The 26,313-nt window shown below is 34.0% G+C and overlaps 5 protein-coding genes across 5 annotated transcripts; 3 read left to right on the top strand and 2 right to left on the bottom strand.

Moving 5' to 3' along the window:
• Window positions 1–4,590: 4,590 nt before the first annotated feature.
• LOC123218992 (cation/H(+) antiporter 4-like) lies at window positions 4,591–8,071 on the bottom strand. The gene is made up of 3 exons (XM_044640649.1): window positions 7,844–8,071; window positions 6,170–7,159; window positions 4,591–5,691 (listed from the first exon to the last, which is right to left on the bottom strand). Exons 1-3 carry the CDS (start codon window positions 8,069–8,071, stop codon window positions 4,591–4,593), a joined length of 2,319 nt encoding a protein of 772 aa, XP_044496584.1.
• A 1,352-nt stretch (window positions 8,072–9,423) lies between these two features.
• Window positions 9,424–11,720, bottom strand: LOC123218991 (cation/H(+) antiporter 4-like). Its single transcript, XM_044640648.1, is given in 6 exon segments — window positions 9,424–10,527; window positions 10,628–10,724; window positions 10,775–10,914; window positions 10,916–11,041; window positions 11,125–11,607; window positions 11,703–11,720. Coding segments are annotated over 6 exon segments (1,968 nt in total).
• A 2,367-nt stretch (window positions 11,721–14,087) lies between these two features.
• LOC123218989 (cation/H(+) antiporter 4-like) lies at window positions 14,088–16,255 on the top strand. The gene is made up of 2 exons (XM_044640647.1): window positions 14,088–15,077; window positions 15,155–16,255. The coding sequence occupies exons 1-2, from the start codon at window positions 14,088–14,090 to the stop codon at window positions 16,253–16,255; spliced, it is 2,091 nt and encodes a 696-aa protein (XP_044496582.1).
• A 1,504-nt stretch (window positions 16,256–17,759) lies between these two features.
• Window positions 17,760–19,503, top strand: LOC123217996 (protein transport protein SEC13 homolog B-like). Its single transcript, XM_044639137.1, has 2 exons — window positions 17,760–17,881; window positions 18,342–19,503. The coding sequence occupies exon 2, from the start codon at window positions 18,404–18,406 to the stop codon at window positions 19,307–19,309; it is 906 nt and encodes a 301-aa protein (XP_044495072.1). The 5' UTR covers window positions 17,760–17,881; window positions 18,342–18,403; the 3' UTR covers window positions 19,310–19,503.
• A 3,271-nt stretch (window positions 19,504–22,774) lies between these two features.
• On the top strand, window positions 22,775–24,355 carry LOC123219460 (GATA transcription factor 9-like). Its single transcript, XM_044641439.1, has 2 exons — window positions 22,775–23,307; window positions 23,509–24,355. Exons 1-2 carry the CDS (start codon window positions 22,990–22,992, stop codon window positions 24,163–24,165), a joined length of 975 nt encoding a protein of 324 aa, XP_044497374.1. The 5' UTR covers window positions 22,775–22,989; the 3' UTR covers window positions 24,166–24,355.
• Window positions 24,356–26,313: the final 1,958 nt, after the last annotated feature.

Below are 26,313 nucleotides of genomic sequence, written 5' to 3'. Positions count from 1 at the left end.
ATCTATTTGGTACATTCTACACATTGAATTTGAGGTTCTCTCACTAAACACCTCAGAGACATAATTAACATGTGTCATGAGAATTGACAAATGAGATTTGTGTATATGTTTCAGGAAGCAAATAAAACTAGTGATTGAATATCCAAATTTACTTTAGACTTGTTAAATGAGTTAACATTTTATTAGGATCCACCAACAGGATTGCCGAGATTCTTTTGGTAGAAAACATTGAAACTTCAAACTTAGATTAATGTCTTTGATTCAATGTTAGCCTTTTTAGTCTTTGACTTGATCTTGTATTGAAAAAAAAGAAATCTGTGTAGGAATTGAGACACACTCTTGTTTTTATGCCCCATGTTGCCACAAATATTAGAAGTACTCTTAGCTTCAAGGCATGGTATAAATCATTGCTTTTTCTTGAGATGTTATATGCCCCTACTAGTAGTGTGATGTATTGGGTTATGCAAATATTATGTTTACTTGTATCAATAAAATAATGTACATAAATATTATGTATAATTTTGTGCACAAATAATAATATATTAACATGTAATTGAATATCATTTTATCTTTAATTTAAATATATTTAGGATAAACCATTGTTTATGTATATAATATTACTCTTACATTGTGCATGGATCAAACCATAATTGGAATACTCTTGAATTTTGCAAGCTTGCCAAGAATCAAGTGTTGTATTTATGAGATTAACTGAACACTAATTTAGAGCCAGAAAACTATGAATTTTTTATGCAAGCTTGCCGAGAATCAAGCATAAAAAGTTATTTTATAGGTTAAATGGTGATAACTAACTAAGCCTAAATTTTAGCCAAAGAGGTAAACAAGTTTTAGGACACAACTGGGATGTGTGGTTCAGTTGTACTTGTTACCTACTGTGGAGTTGGCGAAATAAAGAGTTTTATGATGTTGATTTTTCAAGACCAACAAAAAGAGTTTAGGTAATTTTTGATTATGCTAATACAGTTGTGGAGGTTTGGAAATCTTCTCTAAGAAAATATTAATTGAGGATTTTGTTACTTGGGATATTTACTAATTGCCTCCTATGGATAAGTCTTGGATACTAAATGTTGACACTGTTGTGTCAAAAGTGATTGGTATTGTAGGAGTTAGGGAAATTATCAAAATTGCAGGCTTTAATTACTTGGGGAATTCACCAAGAATTTATGAATTTGTTTAGTGGTAGAAGCTCAATTATAGGCTATTAAACTAGGACTTGAAGTAGCTAAAGAGCATGGAGCTTCAAATGTTTAAATTAAATCTGACTCTAAAGTGATAATTCATTTGGTACATTCTACATATTGAATTAGAAAGTTCTCTCACTAAACACTTTAGAGACATAAATAATATGTATTATAAGAATTGACAAATGAGGTTTGTGTATGTGTTTTAAGAAGTAAATAAAACTTCTGATTGAATGTCCAAATTTACTTTAGATTCGTCAAATGAGTTAATATTTTATCAGGATCCGCCAACAGAGCTACAAGAGATTCTTTTGGCAGAAAACATTGTCACAAGAAACTGATAGAGATCAGGGAATTTAGATGTTGGAAATCTGTGTAAGAATTGAGACACACTCTCTTTCGTTTTTATGCCCCATGTTGCCACAAGTATTAGAATTACTCTTAGCTTCAAGGCATGGTATAAATCATTGCTTTTTCTTGAGATGTTATATGTCCCTACTAGTAGTGTGATGTATTGGGTTATGCAAATATTATGTTTACTTGTATCAATAAAACTATATATACAAACAATATGTATAGTTTTGTATACAAATAATGATATATTAGTATGTAATTGAGTATTATTTTATTTCTAATTTAAACATATCTAATCATATAGTGATAAACCATTATTTGTGTATATAATATTACTCTTGCATTGTGCACGGATCAAACCATAATTGGAATACTCTCGAATTTTGTAAGCTTGCCAAGAATCAAGTGTTGTATTTATGAGATTAACTTAACACTAATTTAGTGCCAGAAAACTATGAATTTTTTATGCTAAAAAAGTTTTGAAGAGGGGTGGAAGATGAGACTTCTCGTTACTTTGTTTACGAACAAAGTAATACTATGTATACACACTTTTAAATATATAATTAAATACAGAAACAATGTGTTATCATATGATTGAATATTATTTTAGTTTTTATTTAAAATCATTTAGTTATATAATGATATATAATTTATGTATTCAATTATATACTTAAAAGTGTGTATATGTAGTTTGATTAAAGGAGTCAATCATATAAGTAGACAAAACACTCATTTTATTAATACTGAGTTTGAGCAGACTCTCATACAGGAAGCCTTTCTGACAAAGTTACCACCCTTAGACAAAACAAACTTGTTTTACTCCAATATAAGTTTAAACTGGAACTTGTTTAGAAGGTTACAGGATGCAAGATTTTTCCTAACTTTAGGCACATGATAAACATTTGTAAGAATTAGTACTGATTCAGAAGTGAATCAGAATTCCAGATTGCTTTTGTTTTTACCATTGCTGTGGAGGAATTCAACACAATTTCATTTTCCATTAACCATATGTTGTGAAAAGGCTTCTATCTTTACAGATATATTTTGTTGAACCGCTTCCTTTCGTCTCTTAAGAATGCGAAGGTCTCTTTTATGATGCCCAAGTTTTACCTTAATGATAACATTGGACCTTCTTATTCTTGTCTTGATTCTCTTTGAAATCAAACTTTCTGTTTCTTCTGCTTTTAGGGTGACGTGGTTCTTTTAACTTTGGGATTTCTTATTTGGGCATCATTTATTATGTTTTTTTTTTTAAAATTAAAATAAAATTAATTAAACATATAGTCTAGAATCAGTTATCCGAATATTATGTGATCATATTATAAATATCATTATACTTTATATTGTGCTTTTAATTTGGATTATTAGCATAGCTGAATTCAACCCAAGCTAAGTTGGAACAAGGTGAAATTATTTTTGATTCATTTTCAGGGGGCACAACTCGGGCTCGCCAAGCCTTGAGAACTCTTTCTTTTTCAACTTGCTTTATGGATTGAGAGTTTGTGTTTGGCTCGCATAAGACTTAGGTTCATGTAGACAAACTAAACTTGGCTCAGGCTTGTCGCAATCGTTCACTCAAATTTAATTCTCCTCTGGCTTGTGCGGTATTGTTTAAAGTTTTTTTAATATATTCTAGCTCAGGTTCGGGTTTGGACTCGGGATCAGTTTTTAAATATATTTTAACTCAAATTCATAAATGTTAAACTTATGTTTAAGTTTAGGCCAAACGACTATTTCCCACCCAAGGTTTGATGTTTTCTCAAAAATCCCCCCTTTAACTATGGAAACACCAAACACCCACCTATGGCCGGTTAGATTTAACCAAACCCTAACAGTGGTAAATTTAATCTCATTTTCCCCCCTAAAAGTTTAAAAACTAACATTTTTTCCCTAAGCTAAGTTTGAAAATATCTCATTTCCCCCCCTAGGGTTTGAAAATATCGCATTTCCCCCCTAGGGTTTATCTCTCCGGCGCCATCACCGGCCGTCTTCCCCTCCCGACGGTTTCTCTTCCACCGACGGCCTCCCTAAACTTTTGCATTACTCATCCGACGCAGAGATAAGTCGTCTGGGAAGAGAAATCGTCTTCCTAGACGACTTATCTGACGACGACGATCGCAGTTGGAAGATGAAGACGAAGATTAAGCCCGATCGCAGTTGGAAGATGAAGACGACGATGATGACTGGGAAGACGAAGAACTTCGTCTTCCCCGACAAAGTTCTTCGTCTTCCACGACTTCTCCGACTCCGATGGGGGGTCTAAATGGGAGGAAAAAGATCGTCGGAAGGAGAGGATGCTTCGGGAGGAAGAGACCATCGGCAATGGAGTCGGAAATGTCGCTGGAGATTTCAAAAAGAAACCCTAGGGTGAAACTGCGATTTTTTAAAACTTAGGCTGGGGGAAAGTTTTAGTTTTTAAAGTTTAAGGAGGCAAAATATATTCTATTTAAGTTTATTTTTAATATTATAGCAAAAATGACGATTTTACCCCTACCACCGTTAGGGTTTGGTTAAATCTAATCGACCATGGATGGGTGTTTGGTGTTTCCATAGTTAAAGGGGGGACTTTTGAGAAAACATCAAACCTTGGGTGGGAAATAGTCGTTTGGCCTTAAGTTTATTCAAACAAAACTTGTATTGAGTTTGAACAAATTTGCTTCAAATCTAGCCCTTGACACACTAAGTATACTCCTCAAAATAGACAAAAGTGATAAAGTATCTGTTCCAAAAGGTATTGTGGTTTTAGGTGATTCTTGTGACATCAAATCAATCTCTCCATTAGATAGTACAATTAGGGTTTTCTAAAACTCTATGGATTTAATAGAGTCTTCTATAATCGTCTGTGCAAGAATGATTGGAATTGATTGGAAAATTGCAGTTAGCCAATTCATTCTTGTTTACATTATCTCCTTCCCCTCCTCTATCGCAGAAATTCTTCCTCAATACGAAGATGTTGGCTTAATATCTCCAGTACAGAAAAGGCTCCGCTACACCAACTAATCAACTGCCATGCAACTAAACTTGGTTGCTCTTACTAGCTTGTCTGTTGTTGCTGCACAACGAGGACTGAGCATCTGCCCACGTCCATTGACACAAGCAGGTCTCCTAGGACCCCAAGTTCCGGAAATTCGGTCCATTCTTTCAGCCCCGACGTTTGTTTTGAATCCAAATTCTCTCTTCTTCCGACTATCATCAGGTTATATTCGCTAATTACAGAACGAATTATCATTGTTGTTTCAGGTCCGTCTTTTACCGCATATTGCATATAGTTGATGTACCCATTGGTTTTTATATCTCTAAGTGATACATTATCAATTGTTTTTTCCCATTCCTCGGAATCACAATCATCGCTCTTTTCAGCTGTAAAATGCAGCACGGAGAGGTTGACTCTGGTGTTTGGTGCAATCCTTTTGGCGAAAGATAAGACCTCTCGGTCGTCCGGACCGCCCAGGAATATAACTCCGACGTTGTATTCAGGCTCGGATAATGGATCCACCACAGGCCGTCTGATGTTGCCTCGGTCTATCAGAATTCCAACGGAACAAGGAGACTTTTCCAGGACCCTGGAATTTAAGGTCCTTATAATTTCATCTTCTGATTCAATAGATCCGTCGATGTACCATCTTCGATGAAACGGGAGGATTATAAGAGATGCCAATTTGTCCAATGCGAGAGTACATATATCATCGTGCATCAGATTCGGTGGAGAGACTGCTGTGAAAGTATTGACGGATAAAGCTCCCCAGTAGATTCCCTGAAACTTGGTGAAGGAAATGATGACATTTTCGGAGTAAGAGTGGTTGGCGAGATCTTTCTTCTTCTTTTGGTGGGAAATGAAGATAGGAGATGCCTGCCCACTGAGCTTGACAAGATGAAGCACATTTACAGACATAAGATTGTCCTGAGATGGAAATGCAACGTCCAATAAGTTGATCACTGCACTTACATTGTCTGGTACATGAATGCAAGCTACTATTTCTAGCTCTGTGTTGGGCTTGGCAGCCATGATGCTCCTGTTCTGGTAGCCTGCGTATTTTCTCGAAGGGTCATAGAGCAACTTCACCATAGCCGGCACAACGCTCGCCGTATAAATGACAATGTAAAACATGAAACAGTATGTTTGTTCGTCTATAATCTGCAGTTTATTGATTAAAGAAATTATAAAGTTCGATTAATTAGAATGATTTGTTGATATCAGGACAGGTCACACTATCAAAAACTCACCATAATAACAGAAAAATAACAAGTCATAAGTACTTTTTTTTAAATTTTATTAACCAATTATTTATACTAAGAAAAATGATAGTTAAAGTTTATTTTTTATTGTTAACAATTTTTAATGATGAAAAAAAATTTATTATCATTTGTTATTATAGTTTTCATATTAAAAGTATTAATGACAATAATATTTTTATTATAACAAAATTTCTTTTTAAAAATTTTTAATGAAAGAATATAACTTTTAATAATTATTTTTTCTTATTAAAATAATAAATTTATTTATAATAGTAAAAATAATACTTATAATAATTAAATATTTATCTATTTTTTATATTTCCTCACTAATATCATTTTTTTTATTTTATAGAGACTACAATGATCTGAAGAAATACCTTGCTGTCGAACAGGAAGCTGAAGATTGCCATCTCGACAAAGCCTTTGCAGCTCATAATGAGAGCGAGAGCAACCGCATCATAATTAGGCATTTTGCAATACAGTGGTGGAAGCAAGCAGACTAGAAATTTAACTAACAAAGCTACAGCAGCGGTCAATGCATTAAGACTTGTGAAATGATCATCAAATCGGATTAACAAAGTCTCAATCCTCATGCCGCATGTTGTAACAAAAATTGGCAAAAGTAAATTCTTCACCATGGTTTCGGTCTTATCCACCAAATCAGACCCCAATGGTGGTCCATCTGGGATTGCTAAACCAAAAACATAAACCCCCAACAAGAAAAAATCACCAAACCATCTGGTGAGAGATAAGCACATTAGAAAACATAACAGGATGATCGAGATGAAGATTTGGTTCACAGGCTGGCCTTCAGGAATGTATGTAATCACGTATTTAATTCCAGGCCGGAGCACCAGAAAAAGAAAACTAATGAAGGCAATAACATATACGAGATCATACATAGCTGTGCGAATATCCTTTTGCAATGCGACTCTCAAAAGTGTTGTAGAGACAGCGAAAAACAGGCCCAAAAGGTCACTAACAATTGCAGAAGATAGAGCTATTCTTCCGAGTTCCGAATTCAGGATCTTCAGTTCGCTGAGAAGACAATAGATGACAGGAAATGCAGTCATAGCATAAGGTGGTGAAAGAAACAGAAGTTCGATCTTATCCTGATCCTTCAATGTGAATAAATGCGGGATCATAATTGCAGAAAGCAGAGGTATTGTCACAGCAAGAAGGCCTATGAAAAAAGCTCTTTTGGCCACTTTGGTTACCATGCCTGGATTCGTTTTCACTCCGATCAGGAAGAAAAAGAAAGCATAACCAAATGACCCCAGGGTGGTAAGAACTTGCACAACTTCTTCTGTAAACATCTTGTCGGCTGTGGTCTTTCCTATTACTGCTGGAGAAAGCAGCAGGCCAGTCTAGTTCACAGAAATCATTGTAACTAGTTACAAAATTAATTCAAATAATACTGGCATGTAGAGTTGTGTACGGTTGGATTGGTGCGGTTTAGGAACTTTTTAAAATCAAATTAAAAAAATAATTTAAAAAATTTCCAGTTTTAAATCAAATGAAAAAAATTATTTGGTATGATTTGAATTATAGTTTAAATCTATTAAAAATAATTTATTTTTAAATATATAGTATTTAATAAATAATAATTAAATTATAATTTTCTAGTGATAAAATAAACATATAAGATGATATGAAATATATATATAATAAATATGTAAAAAAATAACAAAATGTATATGAAAAACAAGTGTTACACATAATTATTTATTGAAATATTCTATCGAATATGGTTATATATATATATATATATATATATATATATATATATATATATATATATATATATATATATATATATTATATATATAATATAATTTACAACTTGGTTTGGTTTGAAAGTCATCCAAATTGTAATTTAAACCGTAAACTATTTTTTAAAAATTTATCAACAAAAATCAAACTAAATCAAACAAAATTTTTTTAATGGTTTAATCTAGTTTTATGATTTAAACCAAATTATATACCTTTTTACTGGTAGATACAATTAGTGATCAATTGGGGTGAGTGAAAAAGGAAACGGATGTGCTTACAATAAGCTGAGAGATGAACATTGGAAGGCCTGATCGCTTGAGGATGGAATGAGAGAAATGAGTGATGACAAAGATTATGGCAATGAATAGTTCAAGTCTTGGCAGTCCAAAACTGAACCAGTCTAGTTTTCCTCCCAATGCAAGTCCCTTCCACAAGCCACTCGATTGAATCTTAGGGGGCAGTGTAAGGCAAATCTTGGTTTGATTCAGGGTTCCCTCGGCAGCCATAATAAACAATAAGTCAGACAAATCTTATAAGATTATTAGTAATCTAAGCAGAAGATATATGATTGATGCCAAAACTAGGAAAGATATACCATTTATATATATAGTAATATTATGATAATCTTCACCTAATTGGTTACTGGTTACACTAACAAGTAACAAGAAGCTATTTTTTCTGAAAGTTTTGTGGTAGGAGGACGCCACTAGTTAAGCTTATCCAGAATTTTCAGTTTAAATGCCTATTGATGCAGTGAGAGTTGCGAGTTAAAGAGGTTGTAACTAACGTATTTAATTTACTCCTCATTATTGTTAAATGATTTTCTGGCTCACCTGCATTTTAGCTATGTAAGTTTATCCTGAAATCACTACAGTAACATATTATTGTTGTTTATGGGTAAGGTTTTCATGTTATTTGGTTAAAAGCCAAATTTGCCATGGCTAATTAGCTAGTTCACAAGTTCGCTATATACTTAGCTGAAAGATTTTAAAGTCACATTTTCAACATAAATAGGCTAAGAGAAGCTCCCTCATGGTTTGTAGCCAAGAAAAATTGCGGGAAAGAAATTTTTATTATTTTGACTAGATTTCTTCTCATAAGAAAAAAAAACCAAACTACGAGTATACAATTTTGGTACATATTTTAGATACATAAATAATAATGACACATAATTTATATGTCTAAATTATATATTAAAAATATATATGTATAATTTTATTAAAGAAAAATTACAAAATATGAAAAGTTTGTGGTTGTACACAAAAGTTAAGAGCTAAATTTCTTTAAATATCATAGAAAGAAACATGCATATATTTGATTATTTCAAGTCTTGAGTTACAAAGAGAGAATGAAGGATCAAGACAAAAACTATTGCCTAGGTCAATGTTTTTGAAAAAAAAAATGAGTAGAAGTTTTCAGAAATAATAAAACTATATATACTTCTTTATATATATATATATATATATATATATATATATATATATATATATATATATATATATATATATATATTTATGTATCTAAAATGAGTACGTATAGTATTGCTCATTATCTTTAAGGTTTATTTTTTATTATAACGTATAATTTAATAAATCATATTTATATTTTCTCATACATTTTTTTTAATCATTTCTGAATACAATTTTATAAAATTAACATCACTTTAAAATAAAATATTGCAGTAGGAAAAAGAGAAAAAAAAAATTTTGATATTTGGAAAAAGTTGAATATTCGACATTGATATTTTTAAGGGAAATTTACACAAATCAAATTACAACTACAAAACATTTACTTAATGTTCTATAAAAATATGTACCCACTATTACTCCGATTTCTAAATTGGCATAATTCTTACTCATTAATTTATATGTTGTTGTTGCACAGCCAAGACTGAACATTTCCCAGTTAAATCTTTCGAAGCAAGCAGGTCTCCCGTGATTCCAGTTTCTGGAAATTCACTCCATTCTTTCAGTCCTGAAGTCTGCGGATCTTCAATGTTGTACCTTCTTCCAACGATGATGAGATCAAATTCATTCACCATAGAATGAATAATCTTCACTGTTTCATGTCCATCCTTTACCACATGGTTAATGTAGTTGATATATTCATTGCTCTTAGCATCTCTCAAAACCTCAGAATCAAGAATAATTTCCCAGTCTACTTCTACTTCACCCTTGCTTTTGGCTATGAATTGTGCTACTGTAAGCCTGACTTTGTGGTTCCTGGCCATTCTTTTGGCTAGTGTCAACGCCTCGCGGTCATCGTTGCCACCGAAGAATGGCATTGCTACATTGTGGTATGAATCTGTTAGTGCATCTGAGTAAATCGGTCGCCTTATACTGCCATGATCGATGAGGATTCCTATTGAACAAGGAGCCTTTTCCAGGACTTTGAGGTTTAGATTCCTGATAATGTGGTCTTCGGATTCAAGTGAGCCATCGATGTACCAAGTTCGATGAAATGGGAGAACAATAAGAGAGGCAAGTTTGTCAAGTGCAAGAATGCAAATATCATCATGCATCAACTCTGGTGGGCAGATAGCTGTGAAGGCATTCATTGTTACAGCCCCAAAATGATTGCCCTCAAATTTCTTGAAAGAAAGAATAACATTCTCAGAGTACCAATAACCAGTGACACTTTTGCATCTCTTTTGATGGGAAAGAAAAACTGGGGCTGCTACCCCATTAAGCTTCACAAGGTGCAACACATTAACGGCTAGAGGGGTTTCTCTTGTAGAATAAAAGATGTTCAACATGTTGATAACTGATGTGACATTGTTTGGAACATGAATGCAAGCAGCAATTTGCAGCTCTGTATCAAGCTTCGCATCCATAGTTTTTCTAATTTGATAGCCTGCATATTTTCTTGTAGGAGCATAAAATTGTCTCACCAAAACAGGCACAATGCTTGCACTGAACGCAACAAACGTAAGTCCTGCAAGGAATACTTCTGGAGAGAGCATCTGCACTTGATAATAAGAACAAGCAGAATTATTGTTAATTTGAATTTGATTGAATAAAAATGAAGTTTAATTAGATTAGTTGTTAAGGCTGATTAAATACCTTTCCATCACTCATGAAGGTATAGGCTGCAAGCTCAATGACACCTTTGGAGCGTAAGATGAGAGAAAGAGCATATGCATCATGTTTATGCATTTTCCTAAAAAGCAGTGACAAAAACATCACCACTAAAGTCATATAAGCAATAACTGCATGCTTTTCACCATTTCATTCTTGAAATCAGGTGTCAACTTTTGCAATCTCATGGAACATGTTGTGACAAATATTGGCAGAAACAAACCTGAAGCCATACACTCAAATTTTTCCACTAAAGCAGATCCCAAAGGGGGGTCCATGTGGGACAGATAGACCAAGAACATAAATCACCATGAGGGAAAACTTGTTAAACCCTTCAGGAATTAGCCTCATACTTACAAGGAACACCACTACTATTGCACAAAGGCAAGTTTGGTTAACCTGCTGCCCTTCAGGGTTAATTTTACAACCAAAAGCATTACCGGCCGGAACACAATCATAACGATTAAAATGAAGAGGAATACAGTAACTAGTTCAGATGAAAAGGCTGCAGGAGCTCCTTTAGTTGCATCTAAAGCAAATATGACACCAAGTCCAGAAAAAAAACTAAGAAAGTCAGCAATAATTGTTGTTGAGCGTGCTAATCTACCAAGTTCGGAGTTGAGGATTTTCAACTCTGTAAGCAGGCAATGAATGACTGGAAAGGATGTCATATAAAACAATGGTAAAAGATACAAGATGGTGGTTAATTCTTCCTGGTTGTTGCTGAAAAGCACTATGCTTGACACAGCGTATAACATCGGTACCAGGATCGATATAATAGCCAGATAACAAGCCTTTGATCCCACTCTAGTTACCATGCTCATGTCCATTTTCACCCCACTCAGAAACACAAAAAATGTGTAGCCAAACTCCCCGAAGGTGCCTAGCAATTGTACATTGTCTTGTGACATCAGAACTTGTGACAAACTTTTTGGAAGCACTGCTTCAGATAATAAAAGACCAGCCTAGTTTAGAAGACAAAATAGTCAGATTAATTAGCACTTCAAACAACCAATAACAATGGAAATTTCTATTGAAATTCGTGAGAAGTTTAACAAACAATGATTTGGGAAGTCATGAGTGGCAGACCAAAATGTTTGAGAAAATAATGAAAGCCTTGAGTTAGGAGAAAGATTAAAACTATCAACAACTGAAGTCTAGGAGATGCATAATCCAGCCATCTATAATTTTTATCATCAAGTTCCCTTAACAATCCTGCAGAGTTGATCTTAGGAGGAAGTAAAATGCAAGTCTCAGTTGGGTATCTTCGAGGGCCTGCAATGTTATTTATATTTCAAGTACCAAAAACAAAAGAAGAAAGAATGAAAAGCAAGAATTAAATGAATGAAGAATGAGAATTCAACAGTGGATAAAAAAGGAAGGGTTCGAAAGCTGGAAAGAGTTTCATTTTTAGCTTATTTTACATATCTAGTTCAGCCACAATCAAGTGCACTTTCTTGTATGAAATTGGTGCCTGCACAAACTAAATACTGTTAATTTGTTATACTAATTTGACAATGGGACTGCAGTGCTAACCACTGCTATTCATTTCATCAATATATTTCTTCACTACTTAAACCTAAGTTTTCTGTTTCAAAATTGATGATTCTCATCGCATTGCTCCAACTAACTTCTTCAGCAAGTTTAGAGCATCCTGGTTGTTATTAACTTTGGTTAAGATACTCTATATTGGATGGAAATTACACCAATTGAGTATAAAAGCCCGCATATTGTTATAGTTGGTATGAGTGTCAAAGTTGTCACACTAATTGACATGGTATAAAATTACACAAGGACAATACTACATTTCATATCTTCTTCATAATAATATGATTTTAAACCAATACAATGTTTCTGATAAGCTCATATATATATTTACTGTATGCTATATTCCCAATCGCATAGTTTTGATTGAATTTTGATTTGCTGATCGGATAAACAGCTCTAATCTCGGCAATATTATATTTAGCAAGTAAAAGGGTATGTTTGAAAAGAAAATTAAAATTTTGGCTCTTGATTTGGATTGATATTACAAAAGTTGGTTGACGAAGTAAATTTCCAAGAGGAACAGGTGTTCCAATCAGGAATGATCGACGTGCCAAGGTTAAGACCAACATGAGGCATAACAGGGTTGTTAAAAAATGGAACGAGCTTGAAGTCTGGACCTTAAGGAACAAGCGCCCCTAAAGAAAGAAGAGACATTCCAGACTTCATTGAAATATTAAGACAACCACTAGAACGACCAAGTAGAATCATAGAGGAAGGAATGGACGTTGTTAATGTTCAAAATGGGTATTCCAACGCCAATAATGCTCGTTCCATCAAGGCTATATATTGAACTGTTTGCGATTTTCTTAACATTTTTTCTGATCCTTTTTGTAGGATTTCGAAGACTAAAGGTTGGTAAGATCAAGGGAGGCTAGACCTAGCAGAATTCGTGTCTTGAGATTAATTTGGGAAAGCTTCCTATACTTGTTTTTTACTTGGTTTTCATTATTTTCTTATGCTTATGGTGGATTTGTAGTTGAACTTGATAGATAACTATTTTTCTTTGTACTAACTTTGCGTATTGGTCAGCCTATGTTATTGTATTGTTTCGGATTTCATTTGAATGGAATGTTTTGAATTTTGTTTAGTGTATGGTAACAAATTTATTGCATTGTGTGGGTGTGTGGTCATCATCATTTGATATCCAGTTTTGAGATTGACCGAAGATAACTATATGAAACATCATTTTTAACCATAATTAACCATAATTTAACCATTAACTTATCTACAGGTACAGCAATTTCATCTAATTAGTTTTCAAAATATGCTTCCAACTTTTAAGAATTAGTTACAGCAGATATATATTGTAATGGTCTGTATATTTATAAAAACTGTAATTATTATTCCTAAATATAGCAATAATTTGATAAAATGTTAGTTATCAGCTTTTCTAATTAGTTCCTAAAACCAACTAAAATAGTTGCTAACAAATTAGCCAGTTGTTTGATCCCTTCTCCGTATACATAATTCATCCCCCCCATCTCAAAAATTCTAAGTTCTTGGATTTCTTGAGAACCAACAAACAGGAGAAAAATTAATTAGCAAAGCTGATTAAGCCACATTAATTGATAATAATCATGAGTTTTTCAGGCCAACCAGATTTCAATAATCAAACAAAAGTATGCCTGGTTCTTCCCCCTAAGGTTCATTCACCTGGCTTGTTAAAGGGACTGGCAGAAGGAGGAGAGGATGATTGGTTGGATTATTCTTTTCCAAGAGTTGAACTGATCATGGGTTTGGTATTCTTCATCTCTCAAGCTTGCCATTACACTTTCAAACACTTGGGATTTCCACTGTACACCTCTCAGCTTATCGTAAGATTTCTTCAATGTTTTATGTTCTTTAATTAATATTCTTGTAATTGTTCATCAATGTTAATAAAACTTGTGTTATTTGTATGAATTACAAGGCTGGCCTGATACTCTCTCCAGCGGTAATCGGAAAAACTGCTTCCACAAAGTTGTTAAATAGTGACGCCGTAAATGGGATTGGAGTCTTCGGGGCATTTGGCTATGCTGGCTTTCTTTTCTTTAGTGGCGTTAAAATGGATCCAACCATGGTGACAAGATTGAGTAAAAGGGCAATTTACATTGGTTTCCTGTCAATTATACCGCCTGCACTGTTTGCTTTATCAATCCTACAGGTTTTCTGCAATACTAAAGAAGAAAAGGATATACAAATGGAGATTGCATTTGGTTATGCTTCTTCGACATTTCCAGTCATAACTTGTGTGCTCAGTGAATTAAAGATCATAAATTCAGAACTTGGCCGAATCGCACAAAGTTCCGCAATTGTTAGTGGAATTTTGAGCATATTTCTCTTTGTTTTTTGCAATTTGTTCGGAGAAAATTTTCACAGTGTTCTCATCGAATTTTCCATTATTCTCATCTACACTGCGTTCCTCTTTTTGGTGATTCGGCCTGCAATCAAATTCGTCGTTAGACGCCTCCCTGAAGGCAAGCTTCTAGACAAGTTTTTCATTGGACTTTTTGTATTCATGTTTCTGCTTTCTGTAATTTCAGCCAAATGGTCTCCAAGGTTTAGGTTCTTGGGGCCTCATCTTCTTGGACTGGCAATTCCAGATGGACCACCAGTGGGATCTACTTTGGTTGAGAAGTTAGAAAGTATGATGAATCAAATATTTTTACCCATGTTATTTGTAACATCTGGTATGAGGGTCGAAAAATTGTTCATCATTTTTCGCAGTCATCTCTCAATTGTAACTGCATTTTCGATCGCCGTAGCGATGATGGTGAAATTTGTGGCTTGCTTGCTGCCATCCTTGTATAACAACATGCCTTTTAAAGATGCTTTAACAGTTTCTGCCATTATGTGCTCTAAAGGTGCTGTTGAGCTCGCCGGGTTCATCTACTTCAGCGACAAAAAGGTATATCTTTTATATGAGATAGTCACTAATTAATATTCCGTTTATTTTTAATTTCCTTATACTTGTTTTGAATGCAGATTATAGATGCAGAATTATATGCCCTTCTGTTTTATTTCATCCTGTTTATGTCAATCGTTGTGCCAATGCTTGTGACAAGTCTCTACGACCCAGCAAGAAAATATGCAGGCTACCATAAGAGGAACATCATGGCTTTGAAGCCAAATTCAGAGCTTTCAATAGTATCTTGCATTCATGTACCCGATGATGTAACCGCAGCAATCAATCTATTGGATGTCGCATTGCCTTCTAAAGACAGTCCCATGGTGGTTAACGTTCTTCATCTCATGAAGCTTAGAGGACAATCAACTCCAATCTTCATTTCCCACGACAAGAGAAGAAGCCCCAATGTCTCTTCATATTTCGAAAACATCATCGTTTCTTTTGATAAATTTGAGGGAACCAATTGGGGAGCCATATCTGTCAACGCCTTCACAGCAGTTTCTTCGCCTAATTTTATGCAGGAAGATATATGCACTCTTGCATTGGACAAAGCCTCATCGCTGATAATCCTTCCATTCCATCGCAGATGGTACATTGATGGAAACATAGAGTCGGATGATAAATACATAAGAACCCTAAATTCCAAGGTCCTGGAAATGTCTCCTTGTTCAGTAGGAATCCTCATTGACCGCGGCAAAATAAACCGTCCGGTTTACGATGACCCATTATCAGAACCAGAATACCATGTTGCAGTCATATTTATAGGAGGCCATGATGATCGCGAGGCCTTAACTTTCGCAAAACGGATGGCTCTAAACACCAGGGTGACCCTCACAGTGATTCATTTGGTTGCGGCCGAAAACGAGGTGAAGGGGGATAATTGGGGGAAAATGCTGGATACGGTGATATTGAGGGATGTGCAGAAGAATGGGTATATACATTACGAGGAGATGAAGGTGAGCGATGGACCTGAAACGGCAAGAATACTTCACTCTGTGGTGAGTGAATTCAATCTCATAATTGTTGGGAGGAGAGCTGACGTAGAGTCGCCTCAGACGTCAGGGCTGAGCCAATGGACTGAATTTCCTGAGCTTGGAGCCCTTGGAGATCTTCTGGCATCAAAGGATTACAGTGGTAGATGCTCAGTTTTGATCGTGCAACAACAGCGGACAGCTTAATCAATTCAGCTCAATTCATTTGCATTCTTGGTGATGGGATTTTTTAGTTTATGGGATCTTTGTATGGGCAGTGAAATTGTTCATTATTCAAGTAAGTTTATTGAAATATCATGATGATAATTACCCAATAACACAAGACTTACAGAACTTTTAATTCATCTTTGATCATCAAATTAAACTTGACACAATTTCTACTTCTCCATTTTAAAAAGTTAATAAAATAACCTTTTCTTCTCCATTTTAAAAAGTTAGTAAAATTAATTAAATTGATCAAAATTAATTGACAATACCTAAACAAAATTGATTAACCTTTTTAGGTGTTATAATGATATAATTAAGGTCCTAATTTAATATCAAAATATCTTCATAACCTTTGTATAAGTTATAATGCTTGTATAAAACAATATCACAAATAAACCCTACAAATTTTGAAAATTATCATTTTCATACTTTCATGCAATTTCCAACATTGTAATTTTAAATTCAAGAGAAATTTTGTTATATCCAAATATTCATACAATTACTAACTCAAAATTTAATTATTACAACGTAATAGCATGTCTTTTCGAATGATAAGAGTTCTAAAGAATGGTATTATAACTAAGTTATTAAAAAACATTATTGACACGCGAGACATATCACTACCTTTTAGTAAAGCTGTTTAATACGAAGATAGTTTTATTATATTATTTTTGTCTTTGATTAGGGTAATATTGATGTTACGAATATTTTTAAAATGGTCACCATATACATACATAGAGTTCTCATGATCAAAATACATCTAGATTCTCTGGTTACATATATACTATTCTAAGAACATTCATCAATTACTTATTACAAATACAATACCATGATGAAGAATTACCATTTTATTTATCATAAACATAACATATATAATACATATACATTAGCCAAAATGATTGGAGCTAGACTGAATTCTCTAACATATTAATCAAAATTGAATAAGAAAATTGTGTCACTACTAATCAAGATTCAAAATTTTCCCATCACATACATTAACGAGAGCACTTCACTTTGCTTATTTACAATTAACAATACAATTTCTTATGTAAGCATCAACAAATATTTATAATTCTTGGTGTGTTAAGACTGGGATAGTGTTAACACAAAAGATAATTAAAATTTAGGAAACTTTATAGATCTATAGAAGAATAATGTACTATAAAAACGCGGGTGATAATATATCTTCTGTTTACAATATTGCATTTTTTTTCTTATAAATGAAACCATAATTTTTCAGTTTGGTTAAAAACATAAATTTTATTTGATTTGAAAATTTTTTAAACTCTTTTATTTTTTTCATTTGGTTTGAAAAATTTCGTAACCCGAATAAAATCAAACTATACACACAACTAAATTTCGTTAATCACATACCATTAGAGTGTTGTCACTATATGGGCTATTATCTGTTTTGTTGGTCTACAAGGCCCAGCAGACGCAACTGACAATTCTCATAGGCTTCTTAATGAGGCCAGATTAAGTGTTCTTAGGCCCATTTCATTTTCTCTCCTCTTAATTGGGAATTACCCCAACTCGTCTCCTTCCTCAACCGACAATTCACGAGTTTAGCTTTTCATCGCAACGGCGCCGTTTTTTCTCGTAAAGGTTTGATTTTTATTTCCCAATTCATTCAATTTGGTTAGGATTTTTTTCTAGTTCAATTCATGCACTTGATTGATCATGTTTTATTTCCTGCATTTTCTGTTCTCAGATTTATTGGCTAATTTTTTGATCGATTTGATCTATCACTTACTAATTCAATGTGTCTGAATATAAGGACTTTTGTCTCATATTTCTGATACCATTTAATCAGTGTTCGCTTTCCTTCTCATTTTTGCGATAATATTTAATTTCTGGTTTATTTGGTTTCTGAGAAGACGTTGAAAATGTGGAAACTTTGAATTCTTAGTTGTTCATTTTGGTGCCGAAATTTTTAAAAAGTAAATATTTGCATTTTATTTTATTTTTGTGGCATTTTCTCAGCAAACGTACATGAGGGTTTGTGAGTAATAAGGGGAAGAATTTTGGTTTTTAATGGTACGATTTTTTGGGTAACATTTTGTAGGGACCCATTATTGGGAAGAATATTTTGTGACTGTTCAAATTGTAGTGTGAGCATTGGAGAAAATGCCTTCATTGAAGATTGAACCTGGTCATGAAGATACAGTCCATGATGTGGCAATGGATTACTATGGTAAGCGCATTGCCACTGCATCATCGGACTACTCAGTTAAGATCATAGGTGTGGGCAATAACACCTCTCAGCATTTGGCTAAGCTGAGTGGTCACAAAGGACCTGTTTGGGAGGTGGCTTGGGCTCACCCGAAGTTTGGGTCCCTGCTTGCATCATGTTCTTATGACGGGAATGTCATTATCTGGAAGGAGGGCAATAATAATGAGTGGACTCAAGCTCATGTTTTTGATGACCATAAATCTTCGGTTAATTCAATTGCTTGGGCTCCTCATGAACTTGGCCTATGTTTGGCCTGTGGTTCGTCTGACGGGAACATATCAGTTTTTACTGCAAGAGCTGACGGTGGCTGGGATACATCAAGGATTGACCAAGCTCACCCGCTGGGTGTGACTTCTGTGTCATGGGCTCCATCAACAGCACCTGGTGCCCTTGTGGGTTCTGGCTTGCTTGACGCAGTTCAGAAGCTTTGCTCAGGTGGTTGTGATAACACTGTGAAGGTGTGGAAGCTGTACGATGGGCTTTGGAAGATGGACTGCTTTCCAGCTCTTCAAATGCATACTGATTGGGTTAGAGATGTTGCTTGGGCACCGAACTTGGGGCTTCCAAAGTCTACCATTGCAAGTGCCTCTGAGGACGGAAGAGTTATCATATGGACTGTGGCCAGGGAAGGAGAAAACTGGGAAGGTAAGGTTTTGAATGACTTCAGGATCCCTGTTTGGAGAGTCAATTGGTCAATGACTGGAAACATATTGGCTGTGGCTGATGGGAACAATAATGTAACATTGTGGGAAGAAGCAGCAGATGGGGATTGGCGACAGGTGACAGTTGTTGAGCCATAGAACTTAAAGTTTTCCAGTTTTCTCATGTAATGCAGGATCATGTTTCAGATCTTCATTATTAACTTCTCTTAGGAATTCATGATGAAAGAAAAAATCTTCTGTTAGGACTGTAAACCCAAGACCTTGCTTCTTTTTTTATGTTATTGCAAAGTTCAGTGATTTTATGGAAGTATTTGAAATTTAAAAGTTTTCAACTTTAGCTTCTATGAAAAACCTCAGCTCAAAGGCAGATATATGATTACTTAGATATGGTTCAATGTTTGTGTTAAATATGTTTGTCAAAAGCATCAGTTTGCTCTTGGCATTTGTAGCACAGATTATGTATTGAGATATGAGCATTTATGTTTATGTATTTAGATAGCAGCAGGTTTATGCGTAAGTTTAGGGGGTGCTTCTACAACTTCGGTCTCCAGGTGCCAAAGCGGTGGATAGCTTGCTTACCACTTAATCATTAAAGTTAGTTTGGGTGGTTCATGTGATTCCTGGGGAAGAAAAGTTTGATTTTCCATTGTATATGTTTCACAGAATTCTGCAATTTTCAGTTTCTGTGATAATTCTACAGCATGGTTAAGCCAACTTGGGACATTTGCATCAAATATTTAATATTGTGCAATATTGTGTCTATCTTTGAGACACTGAAGGCTCTTGAATGAAGGGCCAAGCCAAAGCAATAAGTTTTGCATATGGGTATATATCTCTTATCTTGATTATTTATGTTGGTCAACAGAGCTCATCAAATCTAGATACGATATCCTCAAATTTCTTATTAACAATCTATTAAATTCATGAACATTATATGTCCCACTAAGCGTAGTGCCTTCCAAAGGATCTCCATTACTTCAATCAATCATGGGATGATGATGAGATTACTATATGGAAAGAAGCTTCTTGTAAGTGAGCTAAGACCAATGTAATGAATCAGCTCTGAAATGTCTATGGTTTACTATGGGCATCATATCATTTTACTTACCTCCTCTAGTGAGGTTAGCAGAGTTACTATCTTTCAATGGGGTGTATTTTAAGCCATACTAAGTGAGTTTGACGAGTTGAATGCTTTTAACGTTTGAGTTTGAGTTTAAAAATATTTAATTTTTTGGTTTGAATTTGAACTTGAATTCGTTTGAGGCAAACTCGTTTTGTTAACTATAACTATATTTTAAAAAATAATTTTTTAAAGTATACTAATATTATTTAACAAAGTGGAGTGCAACAATAACCCATATAGACTCTTAATTAACCTCAATTTTGAATAGGAAAATTTAATACTCATAATTTGAAAAAAAAAAAAAATTAGAACACCTTGAAGGGCAATAATTGAGAAAATTCAATTAAAAATAATGTTGAGAGTTCAATAATTCAATTCAACTCCTAGTTCAAATCCAATGGTTGTGCAAAGCACGTGACCTATGAGCACGTGCAACCATGTTAGTATGTGTGTGGACATGCCGAGCACAACACACGTGTGAGGAAGCAAGAAAGGAAAGTGGGGGCATAATCACTCAATTGATTGTTGCCATGTGGCATTTGACCCACTTATTGGTTGGATTTTCAAACTCAAAGTTCTCACATGATTGCTGACAACATCCACCTCCTCTATCACGTGCTCCGTGGACCCACTAATTAATAATTAAAATTAATTTAATTTAATTAGCTTTAACTAACATTTTTGAAAATTTTACTACTTGCATCGTTAGGATGGGAAAAGTCTTACTATATCATTGACCTACTAATCAATCATTTATTAATTAAAATTTTAAAAATTATTATATTTGTTTTTAAGGAAATTTAAAAAATATTTATGTTGAATTAACTTGTATTTAAAAACAAAAATTAGAGAAGTTAAAAATATATAAATAAATAATAAAAAGGATTAATCGTAGTAAGAGTAATAAATAAAATGACTAACCTTATCCAATTAACATTTAACATTGGGATCAGTTAATAGCCATTGAGGAAAATATAAAAACTGAAAGGAGGCCACGTGGATGAGATCATGACCGTTCCTGTGTAGAGGTTTAGCTGTAAGCATCGTGATTAAACGTGGGAACTGGGAAGAGAATATAATTAGAGGTGTATAAACAATTAATTAAAGGTTAAAAAATAAAATTAACACAACAAAATATAAAAGAAGCACAATTCCCAAAGAAAAAATAATTAAGTGCAGAGGAATCCGGCTGTAAACTTGGACATTAATGGACGAACATTAGAGACAAAACCTGCTACCATAGATATATTTTTTAGGCCAGTGGACTATTCAAACAAATAATTACACAACTTAAAAAACTCAAATACTTTCCGTAGGTTTAGTTCGGTAATATCTATTAAAATATTTTTTTATTATAATTAAGGGTGAATGGGATAAAAATAATTAAAGTTATTTATATATTTTTAATTTAAAAAATTAATAATTTTTTTCAAAATTTTATTTTTCCTCCTAAGGTTTGACGTCTTAAAATCTAACTATTTTCTCTAACGAATGGTGACATTTCTCTTTTAAAATCCAATCAAAACTTTATCTAGAGAATAAAAGTGTCGTTTAGACGATGTTTCAATATCCAAATCTAGATAACATTTTGTCGTCTTTAGGTTTGAGGTGAAGTTGTTGATGGTCGAGTCTGGGTTAGAAATCAATGATTGTTAATAGACAGAGGTGAAAAAAACTTGGGGATTTGAGGGAGTGGGAAAAGTCACTTTTCAAAATTGATCTCTAAAAGTGAAATATTAATTTTGAAAATTTGAGAGAAGAAAAATGAGATAAAATTATATATTTTTTAATAGTATTTTTAAAATGACGATTTTACTTTTTTATTTAATGATAATTTTAATGAATATTTAGAGATTAATAAGTGTTTGAGTTTTTAAAATCCCATAAGTATGTTTTTGTCTTTGCAGCAAACCTTGGGTGAGAAATAGTCCTTTGCCTAATTTTTATGGTATTGAGTTCTCATTTTCCCTTTTTTTTCATTTTCTTCTCCATTTATTATTTAATTTTTAATAATGTAATGCTGTTTCACCTTTTAATTGCCCCCCTCTTCCAATGTTTTACTTGGTTCTGATTTTTAATACTCTTATAATTTTTTATATTTTTAATATAATTTACTGACATTATAATTTATATTATCAATGATATAATATATGATCAAGAATAATATCATAAATACTAAGTTAATTAATCCCTTTAATAAGTCTTAATTGTTTTGGTAAAATGATTCACTTTAACTTTATCTTTGTTTAAAGCATAACCAACTTTACCTTTTTGCCTTCCAGTCCCTCTGCCAACTCACATTTTCCCATTCAACTGCTCACTCAAAATAAAATTAAATAATTAATCACTTCCCTAAATCAGTAAAATTAATTTAATTAATAATTAAAAAAAATTTAACCCTTTACAGAACTTACAAGTCACTTCCCCATTATAAAATTGAGACCCCTTAGCCGTGATCATAGATGCTTCTTTATTCATATTTCCCATTTTGCCCTTCCTTCATCCTCAAAAACCCCGTCCCTTCAGCACCATTCTTACTCTCTCGCACTTCTTCCCTTCTCTTCCTTCCCCATTTTCCAAATTGCAACAGTTTTTGATTTGAACAGAATTCAAATCAATCGTAACTCTCTCCGGTTACTTTAGTACAATTCTTGTTTTTGTATTTATTATTTTTTAAAAGAGTTTTTTTTTTTTAATGGAGACACCGGATTTCTTTGGTGGAGGTTACTTCAATGCCACGTCAGCGAACAGTTTCTCGCCGGAGAAGCGAATTGCTGCTGACCAAAAGCTCGGTGAGAACTTCAACTTCACCATTGAAGACCTGCTTGATTTCTCTAACGACGACGTGATTATCAGTGACGGTGTTCTCCTCGACAATGTTACTGGAAACTCCACTGATTCTTCCACCGTTACGTGCAATTCCGCTGCTTCTGGCGGAGACAACAACTGCGCAGGAAACTTCGGTGGCAACAGTTTCGCTGACTCTCAGTTCTCCGGCGAATTATGTGTGCCGGTAAATTTCTCATTCTTTAATTCCGTTTATGAAAAATTCAAATTTCATGTGAAATTTTCAAATTTACTTTTTAAAAGTTTAAAATGTAGAATGTGGAAGAAGAATTGATAATACCGAATACAAAATTTAGTAACAAAAATGTAAATTTATATGTAATTCAATAATTAATGTGTTTTTTCTTTTTTCTTTTTTTTTTTACAGTACGATGACTTGCCTGATCTCGAATGGCTGTCAAATTTTGTGGAGGATTCATTCTCAATAGACCAGAATTTACAACACAATCACATGCATTTGTTATCCGGATCCAAAGCACTCACACCCGAATCATCATCCTCCTGCACCCAATTATCGGAGCACGCCAGCAACCTGGTTTTCCTACCTGAAACCCCCTTGCCCGGCAAAGCTCGGTCCAAGCGCTCCCGTGCAGCACCTTGTGATTGGTCCACGCGACTCCTTCACGTCTCTACGAAGGCATCCACTATGAAACGTGAGAATTTGAGTTCAAGTTTAGATACAGAGTTGGGATCAATTCGGAAATGCTTGCATTGTGGGGCAGAGAAAACCCCACAATGGCGAACCGGACCTATGGGTCCAAAAACCTTGTGTAATGCATGTGGAGTTCGATACAAGTCAGGTCGGTTGGTACGGGAATACCGACCTGCAGCAAGTCCAACATTTGTGTCAACAAAACATTCAAATTCACATAGGAAGGTAATGGAGCTTAGAAGGCAAAAGGAGTTGCAAACGGCACAACAACATCAACTCCTTGGCCAAAGTTCATTTTTCGGATTATCCAATGGCCAGGATGAGTACTTGATTCATCATCAAACAGGATCCGATTTTAGGCATATGATTTAGGGTGGAGCTCCGAGTTTAACGATGTATTGTAGTTTAAAAGAAAAGGTGGAGGGAGAAGAGGATTATTTAGTGATTGGCACTAATGTACCTTTAATTGTTCTTCAATTGCCCAATTTGGCAAAATTAGAAGTGAAATCTATCTTTTTGGAAGAAAATTATTTATTAAAAAAAAAACCTTTATTACTAAGCAAAAGAATCGACAAATTATGAGTAAATATCTTAGTGGGCAATTTTGTAGTGCATCACTTTTATGAAACTAATAGGCCACCAAGAGGATGGGTCGCCCATACCTAAATTGCAACATTTGCGCAAGCTCACCTTGTTTGGTTCTCTTTGGTTATCCTCTCTTTGATTTGCCATGGTTTTCGTTTTTTGAAACATTAGGTTGAGCAGAGATTTTAGTTGATTATATTAAACAGATGAAACTTCAAATAAAGTGACTAATCCTAAATAAGGTTGAAAATTGTCTGGATTATAAAAAGAAAATGTGAAAAATAAATAAAAATTATGTATCAAGCTCTTTGTCCAGGTAAAATGTACAGAAAGAGTAGAAGAAATTGGATTTGTTTATGAAACCGAGGGCCAAAATTATAAAGGGGGCATGGATTTCAGTGAGAAATTGTCAACTGGAAATTATACCAAGTTAAGCATCGTCTTGTGCACGTACCATAAAATATAATTTTTTTAAAATTCTCTTTATGAATATTAATGGTGAAATCAAGGTGGGAAAATACCGAGAAATTGAGGGAATCCATAAGAGGAAGTTGAGGTTGAAGATGAAGAGAGAATTTTGAATTAAATTGGGAATGGGCAGGTAGTCCTTAGCTTGCAAAATGTGGTAAACAAAGTCATGTGCAAGCAAGTGATGGTTGTAAATTAATTTTAAAAAATTAAAAAGATTGATTTAGGTGTTGATTATTGGGGTGATAAGCAACTGTCTACCACACTCAAGACATTAGATCTTCCTCTTTGGACCCACCATAATGTGAAAGATTAGGAGTCCAAAATCTCTAAATATTCTTCCTAGATTGTGACTAATTAATTAATTAATTAATCAACAAGGTGTTTGATTTCTTTGGGTCATTAAACTTAGAGGGATTGTAAGAGAATATTAAACTCTTTAAAGACTAAATTGTATAGCCAAATAACTTAACGAAATATATTTATTCTCATCCTTACCTTTATAACAAAAAAACCTAAAATTTTTTCATCAGATAAAAACTCATTAAAATTTATCTTACCATGACATATGATAAATTGGTGGAGTTACTAAGTGAGTGTCTACATATTGATTTAAAGTGGAATACTATTCATATTACCATGAAGCTTGACAATGTCATCAATGTACTACGAATTAGCTTGTATGAAATACATTATTATTTTGTGCAATTATATAATTACACAAAAGGGCCAAAGGACTATATTCCACCCAAGGATAGTGAAATCTCAAACTTCCATCCTTTAACTTTCAAAAAGAAGATGATGCGTCTTCGTCTCAAATGAAGACCAATCTTCTTTGTCTGAGACGAAGATGATTTCATCTTTGTCTTCGGTCAAAGACGGTTAGAGAGACAAGGGAGAGATAAGAGAGGAGGGAGGACGACCGATGACCAAAGAAGGAGAAATTGATGCTAGAGGAAGATGAACTAACCCTATGGGGGTTTTGTCACTTTGCAAACTTTGGGTTGTGGGGAAAAATGTAATTTTTTAAATATGAGAGAAGAAAATGTCATGAAACTATAATTTTTTTAGTAAATAATGATTTTACCCCTAATCCTGACTGAGATTTTTAACAGAAATTTGGTTATGGGTAGATGTTTAGGTTTTTTAAAGTTGGAGGATGAGAGTTTGAGATTTCACTATACCTTGAGTGGGAATAAGTCTTTTGGCCTTGCACAAAATATTTAATAATGCGAATGGGACACATTATTAGACAATTATATAACAGTGCAAATTCAAGATGTGTAATAATTCACATACGCCTCCAACTAAACCTATAAATTGTTACACATTTGGAATTTGCACTGTCAATGGTGTAGTGGCTGGTGGAGGAGCAAAAGGGGTTTGTGAGGGATCATTGATTTGCTACCATTTCAATCACTTAAGAAAACTTGAATTCGTTTTTGTTTCCCAGAATGTTATAAATTA

The sequence above is a fragment of the Mangifera indica genome, chromosome 6 (assembly GCF_011075055.1).
Source record: "Mangifera indica cultivar Alphonso chromosome 6, CATAS_Mindica_2.1, whole genome shotgun sequence".
Lineage (NCBI taxonomy): Eukaryota > Viridiplantae > Streptophyta > Magnoliopsida > Sapindales > Anacardiaceae > Mangifera > Mangifera indica.
This window is presented reverse-complemented; position numbering and strand designations above follow the sequence as displayed.

Bases quoted from the DNA above. Each gene is read 5' to 3' on its own strand.
- LOC123218992 (XM_044640649.1), bottom strand. From the start codon at position 8,071: ATGGCTGCCGAGGGAACCCTGAATCAAACCAAGATTTGCCTTACACTG. The intron at 7,160-7,843 runs GTAAGCACATCC...TCTGTGAACTAG, and splicing joins TGTTCATCTCTCAGCTTATT to ACTGGCCTGCTGCTTTCTCC. The intron at 5,692-6,169 runs GTATTTCTTCAG...AATAAACTGCAG, and splicing joins GCTTCCTGTTCGACAGCAAG to ATTATAGACGAACAAACATA.
- LOC123218989 (XM_044640647.1), top strand. From the start codon at position 14,088: ATGAATTACAAGGCTGGCCTGATACTCTCTCCAGCGGTAATCGGAAAA. The intron at 15,078-15,154 runs GTATATCTTTTA...TTTTGAATGCAG, and splicing joins TCTACTTCAGCGACAAAAAG to ATTATAGATGCAGAATTATA.
- LOC123217996 (XM_044639137.1), top strand. From the start codon at position 18,404: ATGCCTTCATTGAAGATTGAACCTGGTCATGAAGATACAGTCCATGAT.
- LOC123219460 (XM_044641439.1), top strand. From the start codon at position 22,990: ATGGAGACACCGGATTTCTTTGGTGGAGGTTACTTCAATGCCACGTCA. The intron at 23,308-23,508 runs GTAAATTTCTCA...TTTTTTTTACAG, and splicing joins CCGGCGAATTATGTGTGCCG to TACGATGACTTGCCTGATCT.